A 13777-nucleotide genomic window follows, 5' to 3' on the forward strand; every position below is an offset into this window, starting at 1 on the left:
GGGAATGTTAAAGAGTTGGTTCTATTATAGTACTTATTTAGTCTTTATAAATATGAGAATATTGTTTCTAACATAATTTTTTTATGAAAATGTGTTAAATATGAATCTTATCTTTCATAAAAAAAATTAATTATAAAAATAAGGACTATATATATAATATAACACATTTTCATAAATTAGAGACGAAACTGAACCATTTATTTTCAGAAACAATGAGTGAACATTATCTATTTATCTATTCGTAAACACTAAAAATATATATCATCCTGTTTGAAAAGTTTTATTTTATTGTTTAGGATTAAGTAATATTTCTCCATATATGTATATCCTCTGTTATTCAAAGAGTGCTAAAAATATATATCCTCTATTTTATTGTTTAGGATTAATTTTTTTACATATAGCTTAAAATTGACAATTACATACTCTAGGGATAAAAATTACTACAATTAAGCATTGAAAGTTTGAAACCTAAAATAAATTTAACTGTGACAGAGACACACTCACACGTCAGTGTGATCAACCCCATTCCAAAGTGATAAACCATAAACTAATCCGTCTACTCTATTCCAAAACAATAGTCCGGTTCTTTTACTCATACTAAAAAATAAAACAAAAATTATAAAATTAATTTATATTATTATTAATTAATTAATGTTATAAAGAATAAAAAAATTAATATTACATTAAAAATAAAATAATTATTATTTTGATATATAATTGTGTAAATAATATTCGAATTTTATTTTTGATAGAAATGATTATTTATTAAACTGTCAGGATTTTTTTTATAATTAATATTTTGATATATATTTTTGACAAATTATTTAGTTTTTCGAGGTCAAGTGAAAATTCCAGGAAGCAGAGTCTGAGTTTCTAAGAACCTAAAACGAAACATCATTCGAACCCATTCTCATTCATTCCTTCCTTCGTATAAATAAAGAAAAGAACCCTTCCTTCTCCACACCACACTACTATGAGTTCACCGCTACTCCCTGTTGCCACCTCCTCCGACGCCCACGCGCCAAACCCGCGCGTGCTGCCACTTTATGACATCTTTAGTTTTCTCAGCACCACAATCAGCAGCGGCATCATAACCTACCTCGCCTACACCAAAAACGACACCCCAATGCTCCTCTTCGCCGCCTTCATCTACGTCGTTTACTTCTCCGTCGACTTCTCCCCACCACCACAACAACCCAAGGCGCGTGGGCTCCACGCCGTGAAACTCGCGTCGTGGGCGTTGCTGAGTTCCACGATGTTGGGATTCGCGTGTTCGTTCTCGACCTCTTTAACGCCGCCGGAGTCGCTGTGCTTCTTCTGGGTGGTGCTCGGTGGCAGCGCGTTGCTACACGGCGCGTGGATGGGGGACGAGAACTTTGTTTCGAAGAAGGAACAGTACGCGGACATGGTTCGGTCGTTTGCTCCGATTATGTTAATGTTTTTCGGTCTGGGGAGACATTACCTCTCGACTCAACTCATCCTACATGCTGCCATCATGAATGCGAGGAACCTCGTTCGGCCAACAACAATTTGTGTAAATATAAATACTAAACAATTAAGTGGTTGATTTTCGGTTTTCGTGTTCTTGAGACTTTAATTTGGACTCGTGTGTTCAGTCATTTGAATGAATAATATGGACCTTGATCATTTAAGGGTTTAAACTTTTTTGAGTTAATTACTATTTAAAATATATAATTTGTTTTGGAAGATTGAGATCTCACATAGTCATAATAGTCAGGGTAGAGAATCCATTTCCTAATATGAGTGAATGACTAAAATGTCCTCTGCACTAAAAATAAATCTTGCCATAGAACAATGACTAAGGAATTAAAAAAATATATTTATTGTGAAAATTATAAAAAAAATGTAAAAAAAATCTTTTTAATTTTAATTTCTTAACCAATACTCTACATTACCCTAAGGGTATACTAGTTAATAGACATTTCATTTCTCAAATACTTATTTTTGTCATTGAATTTATTAGATTAAGTCTTTAGAAGATAAAAATTAAAATTTTGTCCTTGAAAATCATAAGAGAACATAAAACAAAGTTATGACCAGTGTAATTTTGCACATTTCAATAATTTTTTTTTTTCTTTTTAGTTTTTTAACCAATACCTTAAAGGCACACCGGTTAATAGACATTTCATTTCTCAAATACCTACTTTCTTCATTGAATTTATTAGGCATTGATAGTTAGGTCCCTAAAAAATGAAAACTAAAATTTTGTCCCCAAATTTTCAAAAAATGTGACATTGATTATACCGTTAGTTTTTTCCATTAACTCAAACATTTATATTTGCAGGGCACTCTAACTGATGATGAAACATCTCATGGTTATCACTTGTCATACATGTGTTTGCCATTAATAAAAAAGTTGACTTTTTTACTTGGTCTTTAAACTTAACTATTTTGTATCATTTTATTTTCTGAACTTAACCCTGATATTTTGATTATGAACTTAATTACATATTGTCATTTTGGTTCCTAAAACTGAAAGCACTTTTGAATTTTTAATTAAATGTCACACTACATATAAATTGTTAGTATAGTGATAATAAATGATATTTTTTATAATGATAACAATTATTTATGGTGATGAAAATTAAATGAAAAATAATTGTCAATTATAGAAATAAGAAATATTATTTTATACTTGAAATAACTATTAATTTATTTATTATATTTTATAAGTTAAAATTCTAAAAAATAATATTATAGCAATGACAAACAATAATATAAATGAATTGAAAAGAAATAAACATATGAAAATTAAATTAATTTTTAATAAGAATCAAATGAAAAAGGTGTATTGTGTAAATATATAGATACTAATAAATAATTTATTTTAAAAGTAATTATATTAATTTAATTAATGAGGAAATTAAATATTAAAGATATTCAAAATATATCATTTTATTCAATCAAAATTTAAGATGAAATTAGATATGTTTATTTTTTTACCTTTTATTGTATTTTATTTTTTATACTTCAACATGACTAATATAATGAGTAAATTATATTTTATAATCAATTATGTAAGTTGTGTATATTGTATACTTCAACATGACAAACATGGATTCTTTTTTCATTAAGAATATAATGAGTTAACTATATTTTATGTTTAATTTGGTAGGTTGTATATTTTCAACTTATAATGAGTCTTGTCTTCTTATGCTCCATGGTTGAAACAACGAAGTGAGAAGTGTAAAAATATCTGTAAGAAAATGGTTCTAACACTTATTTTTCATGTCCTCTTATACTTAATCATCATAATGGGTCAAGTTTGTTTTAATTGTCTTTTCATTATTTTTACTGAATAGATTAATTAATTAATCTATCATTCTATACATATTAATAGTATATAAAATAATAACTTAATTTGGGTAGTGTTGGACCTTGTGGCCTCAATAATCTTAAGAGGGATAGGCTTAGAATGCAGAAGAAGCAACAACAATCAATTTAATAATGTTCTATAAACATGCAAGGCAAAATTGATTGCAATAACATAAATGAGATAAGGGAAGAGAGAATGTAAACACAGTTTTATACTGGTTCGGCCACAACCCGTGCCTACGTCCAATACTCAAGCAACCCACTTGAGATTTCCACTATCTTTGTAAAATCCATTACAAAGTCTGAACCACACAGGGACAACCCATCCCTTGTGTTCAGGAATCCTTTACAACAAGAGACTCACAGTCTCTTAACCAATCTCATTGAATAAGAAGAATTCTCTCTTCAAGAGAAGAATATTACAATGAAGATCATGTAAGAATCCTTATAGATTTTGCAAGTGTTTGATCAAGGATTTCTTGAGAGAGCATTTGACAATGAAGTTCTTTTGGAATCTCTCTCATTGTCTTTTGAGAGGATAAGACATTTTTGCCAAGCAAAACTCTCTGCATAAAATTCGTGCCCAAGTCACCTATTTATAGACCTTTGATGGCCATTCACAAATCTAATGAAAAGATGTGACTGTTGGCAGATTTTCTGAAAACTTTCCACTGGTAATCGATTACAATGTTTGTGTAATCGATTACACAGTTATAATTTGAAGGGTTATGACTTTTGAATTTGAATTTCCAAAGTTTCGTTGCTGGTAATCGATTACAGACATATGGTAATCGATTACATGTTGAAAATTCAAATTCAAAACCTTTTTCAACAGCTATTTCTCAACCCTGTCTTCTGGTAATCGATTACACTTCCTGGTAATCGATTACCAGAGCCTTGCATGTCTTGAAAGCACTTTGTTTTAAGGCAAGGCTTGGTCTTTAGTGAATCTTGAAACAAGGGCTTTGTTTGTTGAAGCAATCTTGAATTATTCTTGAAGCAAATGCTTATCATTTGAAGCAGCCTTGTTAGATTCTTCTTTGACATCATCAAAATCATGTATACATACATTCACAGGTAGAATATCCAATTTAAAATCTTATAGAATCTTATTAGTAATGTCATAGATTTAACACTTATTATTGTGATGTAATCACTCATAAGTTAGTTTTATATTTATACTATAATTTAAATGATAGAATTACAAAAATAATAAAAGTAAGAGAATATGATAATGTTTATGCTAATAATTTCATGCAACACGAGACTTAATTAAAAATTTAAAAGTGTTTTTAGAACCAAAATGGTAGTATATGTTAAGTTGAGAGACTAAAATGACAACAAACTATTAAGTTTAAAGATGGAATTGAATAATCAACTTTTAACACATGACATGTGGTAACTATCAACTACTTCTACATTATCAAGGTGTCATGTAGGCACAATTGTATGAGTTAATGGAGAAAATTAATCATAAGACTAATATGTCATTTTTTTGCAAATTTAAGAATAAAAATTAAAATTTTCATTTGTCAGGAACCGAACTGTCTATGTCTAACAAATTTAAAGAAAAAAATAATATTTACCCAATAAAAATATGAACAAAAATACTCCTTGAGAGACAAAAATGAAAAATGATGAAATAGGTTACTAAAATTAATTAGAATCTAATTATAAAAAGTTGTTCTTAATGAGCGATTTTATCTCCCTATTCTAAATTTAATTATGAAATACTCTATCAAAATTAGAGAAATACGATTGGACCCTACGCGTTACTTATATTTACTCTCAAAATTATTTTATTCTCAAGAAATTTCAACTAACACGAAAGAATACATTAAAAAAAGTGCATTTTTATTATTTGTTTTTATAAAAATTGCCATCTAATCATAAAAAAAAATAAGCTAAAAAGGAAGCACCAGCTGCAACAAAGTAAATTGGCAGTTTTATTTTAGAATATAAAATTTAGAAGGAAAATAATAAAAAAAAAAAAGCAAAACTATCCACGCATGGAATCGAAGAGGTGCTTAGCGGAAAAGCTCCGATTAAGCTAGGGATAAGTTGCTTTGAGCAGCTTTTCCTAAAAGCTCTTTTTTTTTTTAACAAAAAAAATTACACTACAAAATAAGCTACTTAAAATTTATGAATTTTTATGTAAATATGTTGTAAATATTATTTGACCTAGATTTTTATTTTAAGGAAAAAAAATAAGCTAAAATTAAACTGGGTCAAACACTCTTTGTTTAGTAAGATTTTTATAATAATAGTTTTAAAAATATATTTAAAATAATTTTTAATTAATTGATGTATGTTTGTTATTATTGGTTAAATCATGCCAATCCAAAATTAAAAATAAATCATGGACGAGAAGCAAGCATGATTTAGCGGAGAGGTTGTAGCATAGTACTCACAAACTAAAGCCAATGAAGAGCCTAGTATTTTAAAAGAAAAAAAAAATGTTCTACTGAGAAGCCATAGCTATTAGGATGTAACTAAATCATTTCATTAGTTATGCAGTTGTTAGATTCAGTCTGGTTAAGCTCGTATCCATTCAATTAGTTTAGCTATCATATGTCTCTTTAAAATATACTGTGCTTTTGTATCATACAATCTTTTTTTTTAGGACAAGTTGTATCATACCATCTTATTCATTTTTTTATACATCAGAAAACTTAAATACCACCTTATTCATTCAATATCAATGTCATTCTTCTTTGCAAGTTCTTTGTTTTTTTTTTGTTTTTTTTTTTTTAAAAAAAAACTTTATGACCTTTGACCACACCAAGTTAGAAACTCATGTAATTTCTCTTCAGATTCAGGGGACAGTACTCTTAAACAAATGTTAGGCTCTTGTTCATAATGACTTTGTAAGTCTCCAACGATTCTTCATTGAGTTCTACATGAAAATGACACGATTTCTACATTAACTCATCTTCAATACATTTTATAGTCAAATATTCACCAAAAAAATAAATGATAAGAATTCATTGAATATATTTAATTATATTATTCAATATTTTCCCAAACATACGTTGCTACTCTGACATTCAAAGCTACTGCATTCAAGAAGATATCGAATGTCATAAATCATGACTCAATGCGGATAATCCAACAGATTCTGACTCAGAAAGAAGAAATTAAAATTTGTATAAAATTCCAAAACCATCCTACACACTTAAAAACTCATTTCATCTTTTAAGACCCATTTTCAAATCAACTAATGGTGACATTGAAATTTGAAAGTTATTAAGAAAGAAAAAGAAAAGAAATATATTTTAAAAATAATTCATGAATTGTTACCTGCAACCGTAAGATTCTAAGATGTTTGTTTATAGTGAGAAAAGCCTACTACTTAAGTGTGTAATTCACCCACAATAAGGATTGGTGGTTCAATTGATTTGCAATTTTGTAAACGTAAATAAGCCTGATGGCAAGACATGAATGATAGTATCGAAATTGAAAGCATAAATGGAACTCTTTTTAACATTTAAGTATTAATGCACCAATAATTTCATGTCTAAAAAAGTCCACCAAAACTGCTTTAACAAACATTTAAAGTATATATTTTTTGCTGCTCTATGATCACACTCTTCTAACGGCATTATACACACATTATACATACACGATTCATGCATGAAACTCAACATTCTAGACAGTGTATGCTTGCTGTATTGTGTCAATGTTAAGACCCTTCAGTCTAACCACAGACTCAACACGACCCTTAAGTGTATGCAGTTCTCTCAGCCTGCAAAGGAAAAACAAACGCAATGATATAAATGTAAGGGCATGAAGCTAAAGATTATTTACATTTACTTTCACACATAAATCATAATCATAATAATACAGTGAAATAATTGTTCCTATACTACAGATAAACCACTTTAGATCAAGAGAGAGAACACCAACAGGTTAAGAAAAATGCATAACAAGTTAGATATGGAATTGGTAGTGTCGAGAGTTTCAACCGTAGCTTTCCTTTCATGTTGACCTTAAATCCATACCATGTACAGTAGGAAGGAACACTAAATGTGTTAGCAAATCATGATTGCAAAATAGGTTAGAAACAACTTTAGATCGAGTGGATGCATGGTGTAAACTCCAATTTCTTTTAAAATATAATGTGGCAACTACCATTTTATTCTGAATCTATGATTAATTCAGTACTAATAGTCTTAGGATCTGTTTAGATAAACAACTTAGGGTGAGTTTGTTTAAATTTATATCTTGAAAAAGCACTTATTTTAATAAAATAAACAACTTTCTGTTTATTTAGTGTGTTTGCTAAACAGTTTCTGATTAATAAAAGCTGTTTTCTGCTTATTTTGAGAGCAAATCCTATCTACTTATTAAAAAAGTGTTTTTCTAAAAAGCACTTATTTTAAAATTGCTTTTTTGAAGTTTGAACAAACCAACCCTTATTTAAGGAATTATTCAACAAGTGCTTATCATATAGGCATTTATGTACAAGTTATTTCTATAATTGAAAAGGATATGGGATAAAACTATTTTCATATAGGTCGTAAGATGTTTCTATATGCGCAATTTTGGAGAGCTTTTGAGATAAGCTAAAGTCAGCTTATAAGCTATTTTCACAAGCTTCCCAAACACTTACTTTAAAAAGCTTATGTTATTATATAAGTTCAAATAAGCTGTACATATAAACTCTTCCAGTGCATATTATCAGCAAAGACTCACTTGGGGGTAACATGCAACATGTAAGAGGGTATGCATATAAAGCAAACTACCTCAGACTAGACCATCATAAAAACCCATGCATGCATACCTTGCAATTTCTGCTCGTCTTCTAGCCTCTTCAGCCATCTGATTAAGTTCTGTGTAACTTGTACGTTCATTGAACATCTTAGTCTCTGGTGGGTGAAGGCCGTGAAGCGTCCTCTGTGCATGTGCCCATTTAAGTTCACGTTCTTCCTTTCCAAAATCTTTTTTCCTTGTAAAAGCAATCTGACAAAGATTTCATATTACAGAGTAAGCAACGGTTCAAATGTTGAACTAGTCTTTTTGATAGATAGGGAACACATACCCTTTGTTCAATAACAAGATCCCAAGCCCTTCCACTCAAGGCATATCGAATTATGAACTTGATAAAGTCAAGTGGGATATAAAAGATGAGGTTGTAAAGCCAAACAACACCAGCCCAACCCCATCCAATCCCTTCAATAGCAGCGAAACTCCAATTTGCATAAACTGCAATTAAGGTAGCTATCTGCTCATGAAAGCAAATGGACAAGTTATTATCACTACTATATTTACAATGTAAATAGGCCAAAAGTAGTGTTGTGTGTTGAATTCACTCACCAGCTGGGCGATAACAAAAGCTGCAACAAGTAACAAACCCGGACGTTCAACATAAGACCAACTCCGAGCCCGTGTAATGAATATGAGGGCCTGACTAATTGTGCTAACTTGTAGGTATATTGCTGAGGCAAGCTTTCTAAAGTCATCCCTATCCTTTTTCTGAAGACTTGAGACTCCAAATGTTTGCTACAAGCATTAATACAAGCCATTGAACAAAGTTAGTGATTCAAACTTCAAAGTAAGCAGTATATATTATAAAAATCATACGGATTATTGGCTTAACAAACATGATATAATTAAGTTGATAAACTATGTTTCTTACAGGGAAAAAATCTGTTTTATATGCTGCCCAAAAGAAAATAACTGTCATCATAGCCAAATAACCACCAAGAATTATTCCAGTGGTAAAGATCTCGGCCAACTTCCAGCTATCTGGATATGGAGATGGTTTCACCCTGTCCTTTGATATCGTCATAATGGTACCTGACATATTCAAAGGTCGTATAAATTTAAGTGTGGAAAGAAAGTAACAAGAAACAGGATCTCTTTCACAACATCAGTGAAAAGAAAATGAGAAACATGGTATTTGACATTAATTAGGTGGTAATGGTGACAAAAATATCCATGACTTAACTAGTAAAGATCTATGTTAGTGTTGAAAAGAAAAATAAGGTACATACCGTCATTAAGAATAGCAATAATCAGCACCATGAATGGTGGAAAATCAAAATGCCATATGAGGGCCAGTAACATGAAACCAAGCTGTCAACACAAATTCAACGTTAGTAATCAAAGTCATATGTCTAAAAGAACAATAGCCTATACTCAATCTTAGACTATAAAACTTACCACAATACGGATTGTGATGGAAACTGCATAGATCTGTTCAAAAGAAAATCAATGAATGAAAAGTAAATAATCATAATTATCATTGTTTAGACTAAGATGGTGGGATAATGGTTCTTAGGTAGGCATGTGCCATTTAAGGGGAAGATGATGCAACAAAATATCCAATTTCCTAAAGTCAAAACCAAACTCAAAAGTTAGAACTGAATGTAGGCTCACTGTGTAATTCTTCATCCTTTGGAATATTGCTCGACTGGTCAGTACAGCACTGATGATAACACTGAGACCAGGTTCAGTCAGAACAATATCAGAAGCACTACGAGCTGCATCAGTAGCATCGGCGACAGCTATTCCAATATCTGCCTTTTTAAGAGCAGGAGCATCGTTAACCCCATCACCAGTCATTCCACATATGTGTTTCCTAGCTTGTAAACGTTTCACGATCTCATATTTGTGTTCTGTATTAAAAATAAACTCATTAAGTCAAACAAATAAAAGAGAAAAATATCATATGAAGGTAAACCATCATTATCATTTCAAGTAAATATCATGGAAGAAGGGGAAAAGCCACTGCTCCTGGATGTTGCTTGTACAAGGTATTTCATAGATTGTAGCTTCTTGCCACCATCAACTGAAGCAAGGTTACTGAATGTATGCATATATTTCTAAATACTAAGAAATTAAAGAGAAAAGAAAGGTATTATACCAGGAAAAACACCAGCAAATCCATCTGCTTTTTCAATCAACTCATCAACTGGCAAGGTAGCAATTGCTTCATCCTTGTTTTGGCCCAATAAAGCCGATGAAGGGTACATGTTGGTTCCCATCCCCAGACGGCGTCCTGTTTCTTTTCCTATTGCTAGTTGATCACCTAAAGAAAATGGAACTCATAAAGATATTATACCTAAATAATAGAAGAATCAATAAATCACTCCTATTATTATGTCCAAAGCACAAGGGATGCATCTAAAAGAGACTAGACTTGATGTACTAACCATGCAACAAAAATAGCAAATCAAGCACTTAGCCAAGAAGCAAAATACTTTGATACTAGCCACAATTGTAATAAGAGATTAAGAGGTGCTATTCAAGTTGGGAGAGAACTTATTCCTTTCTGTACAATTTTGCTTAATTCGAATTTCATAATCAACAGCAAGTCTGACACCAATACCATTACATTCTTCCATGTTATAATTCAATATTAAAATATAGAGCCATCAAAAGCATCATCAACAGATAATGCAGAAAGTTTTCAGGAGTGCAAGAAACATGGATGTATTACTTTCTTCTGTTTAATATATAATATCATGCAGCGGACAAATACCTGTTATCATTTTAACATTTACTCCAAGATTTAATGCCCTTCGTATTGTCTCAGCGCTATCATGTCTAGGTGGGTCAAATAGAGGCAAGAGTCCAATAAATTGCCAAGGCCCACCTTGGCTTTCTTTCTTTCCATCAGGAACTTCCTGGGATATTATGATAAATGCAGTCAGTAATGATATGCAATGTAACTTGAATTTACTACCTCCAGTCCAAAAGAAAGAGCATAAATACACGCATACCTGGTAAGCTACTGCAAGAGACCGTAATCCTCGCTCTGCAAACTTATCAATGACAGAATGAACTCTGCGTTCTATCTCTGATTTATTGCGTGCAAGATTCAAAATCTAGTAGTAATGAAAAGTATGAATCAGTTCTATAGTCATGCGGAACCAATATACAAAAGCAATGAGTTGGCTCATAAAAATACCTGCTCTGGTGCTCCTTTGCTGACACGATGCATTTTACTTTCACCGTCTATATAAGTGATTGCAGTTCGCTTGTCAGTTGGATTGAAGGGTAGGAAGTGAACCTCTTGAATACCAGCCCTTGCCTAATTTTAAACAAATTCAGATACAACAGCATGTAGCAAACACAAAAGGGAATAGTAATGTAGGTTCTTTTTTATTTTTTGAGTAAAAACACAACCTTACAACAACAGTTAAATTTAACAGCATGTTTTGCAAGCATGAAAAAGTGATATATCATCATATATGAGCCTACCTCTTTTGGATCACCCAACATCCCTACAATAGCGGCATCTATAGCATCTTGGTTTTCCAATCGTGCAGCCCGAGCGGCCATGAGAACAACAGTATCTACGTCAACTCCTTTAGCAAAAATCTACAGAAAACATTAAAAACACTTGTTTAAGAATATGAAAAGGCAAATAAGAAAACAACACAATACATAACTGACTACTACTAACCTCAATAAGATTCTTGTCAACTGTCAGTTTATTCAAAGTCAAAGTTCCAGTTTTGTCACTACATAATACATCCATTCCTGCCATCTCTTCTATTGCTGTCATTCTTTTAGTAATAGCACCCTACAATGATTGTATAAAGCATATCCTATAAAGACTAGAATCTAGTTGATTAAAACTTGAGACAACCACTTTTCAAGAAGCACTAATGTCTACCTGCTGAGCTAAGCGATGGGATCCAATTGCCATTGTCACTGACAAAACAGTAGGCATGGCAATAGGAATTCCTCCAATAAGAAGCACAAGCAGATTGTCAATCCCAGGACGATATTCCCGGTGTTGAATTGGGTACATGACAATTATCTCTACTATCATTCCCACAGCAATGGAACATATGCAGAAGTTCCCAATTGCAGTCAGGACCTATTTAAGGAACCCAGAACAATGCTAAGTGTCAATGTGAAGCATATATTCTAAATATAAAGGAGAAAACAAAATCAAAGGTGGGCTTGTAGAGACTAGAGAGCCAACAAAATTTAAGCACATATCACTGTGTGTGTTCATAAATTAACTTATTATATAGGTAGCAGTAAGCACATGGACAAGATAATACAAAATATTTTGTTATATTCTTTTCTATTTGGTTCCACCCTTTTTAGTGAAACCAAAATGTATCACTTTTAATTATGTTCTACTTTTAAAATGTACCAAACATAAAACAAAACTCATGTTATGTTCCATTCCGTTCTAACAAGTTTGCCAATCGCTGATAAATGCAGTTTCAAAGAGATTCAGGTTCATTTTACCATTATGTACCAAAAAAGCATTAAATGTACAAAAAAAAAAGGGTTCATTTTACCTTCTGGAAATGACCAACTTGATTTGTGGAGTCCACAAGATGAGCAGCTTTGCCAAAGAAGGTATGAACTCCTGTGGCAATAACAACTGCATTGATCTCTCCCTGCTTGCATGTGGAGCCTGAATAAACACTATCACCAGGGCCTTTTGTGACAGGAAGAGACTCGCCTGTAAGTGCAGACTGTAACACAAACCAGGAACATAAGCAATCAACAAAACAAAGATGATAACAGGATAGCAGGAAACAAAACAGTAAAGGCGGCAAGATGCACCTGATCAATCTTCAGTGGATCACCTTCAAGTAGACGAGCATCCGCAGGGATAATATCCCCTAGCTTAACACTAATTATATCACCAGGAACAAGAATGCTAGCATCCTCCTCAATCCATTTCCCATCTCGAAGGAACTGAAGAAGTATTTTAGGAATATTACTAGCAAAAGTCAAATTAAGACAAGACATATATGAATCTAATATTTTCACTTAAACCTCACCAAAATCCAAAATTATATGCTAGTAAAAAAGGCATAGCATCTCTTAGAATTCATGTTGGCCCAACGTGGCACAAGTTATGAAGGAAGATCAATGGCTGAGATTAACTAGTGCATGAATTACGAGGCACCATCAAATGGAAGCAAATTCTTTTCATTTTCATGAAAGTGTGTTACCAATCAATACAAACAGACCTATAATCTTCTAATAACTAATACCTTAGCTTTAGGTGCTAAACGAGCCATCAGAGCTGCCGCAGCATTACCAGCATTGTTCTCCTCAATGAAACTTATTGTTGAATTGATAATAAGGAGTGTGATAATCCCAACAAAGTCTTGCCAATCAGGAGGTTTTCCCTGAAGAATATGAAGATAAAAATTCAGGAAATAGGCAAAACCAATAACATAATGTCAAAAGAACCTTGTACAACCATTTCTGAAAGTCATTCTTCTATTATGTGCATTCACACACAGATATCAAAATAAACATTTTCAACAGAATATACAATTAAAACTTAAAAGTATACAGCAGCTTACTCCTCCATTGGCCAAAGCAATGGCCATGATTGCTGCAGCTTCCATGACCCATGAAAGAGGATTCCACATAAATCCTAAAAACTTCAAAACCTTGCTCTCCTGCAAAATTCATACAGAAAGACATAGAACCTCACAAACAACAAAAG

General features: G+C 32.0%; 2 protein-coding genes across 2 annotated transcripts in view; one reads left to right on the forward strand and one right to left on the reverse strand.

Annotated features, from left to right (window-relative positions):
- Positions 1-684: 684 nt before the first annotated feature.
- LOC100789744 (uncharacterized) lies at positions 685-1661 on the forward strand. The gene has a single exon (XM_003543639.5). It carries the CDS (start codon positions 974-976, stop codon positions 1565-1567), a length of 594 nt encoding a protein of 197 aa, XP_003543687.1. The 5' UTR covers positions 685-973; the 3' UTR covers positions 1568-1661.
- Positions 1662-6813: 5152 nt separating this feature from the next.
- Positions 6814-13777, reverse strand: part of LOC100818268 (plasma membrane ATPase 2) — a gene marked incomplete in the record, with an annotated part of 7692 nt that continues 728 nt past the window's right edge. Inside the window, 19 exon segments of the mRNA XM_014765293.2 lie at positions 6814-7081; positions 8120-8298; positions 8378-8560; positions 8653-8838; positions 8975-9135; positions 9333-9414; positions 9502-9534; positions 9718-9956; positions 10205-10369; positions 10823-10967; positions 11064-11168; positions 11252-11374; positions 11545-11664; positions 11750-11869; positions 11963-12169; positions 12606-12785; positions 12877-13011; positions 13314-13451; positions 13632-13730. Coding sequence (XP_014620779.1) covers positions 6985-7081; positions 8120-8298; positions 8378-8560; positions 8653-8838; positions 8975-9135; positions 9333-9414; positions 9502-9534; positions 9718-9956; positions 10205-10369; positions 10823-10967; positions 11064-11168; positions 11252-11374; positions 11545-11664; positions 11750-11869; positions 11963-12169; positions 12606-12785; positions 12877-13011; positions 13314-13451; positions 13632-13730 — 2697 coding nt within the window.

Source organism: Glycine max, chromosome 13, assembly GCF_000004515.6.
Source record: "Glycine max cultivar Williams 82 chromosome 13, Glycine_max_v4.0, whole genome shotgun sequence".
NCBI classification, from domain to species: domain Eukaryota; kingdom Viridiplantae; phylum Streptophyta; class Magnoliopsida; order Fabales; family Fabaceae; genus Glycine; species Glycine max.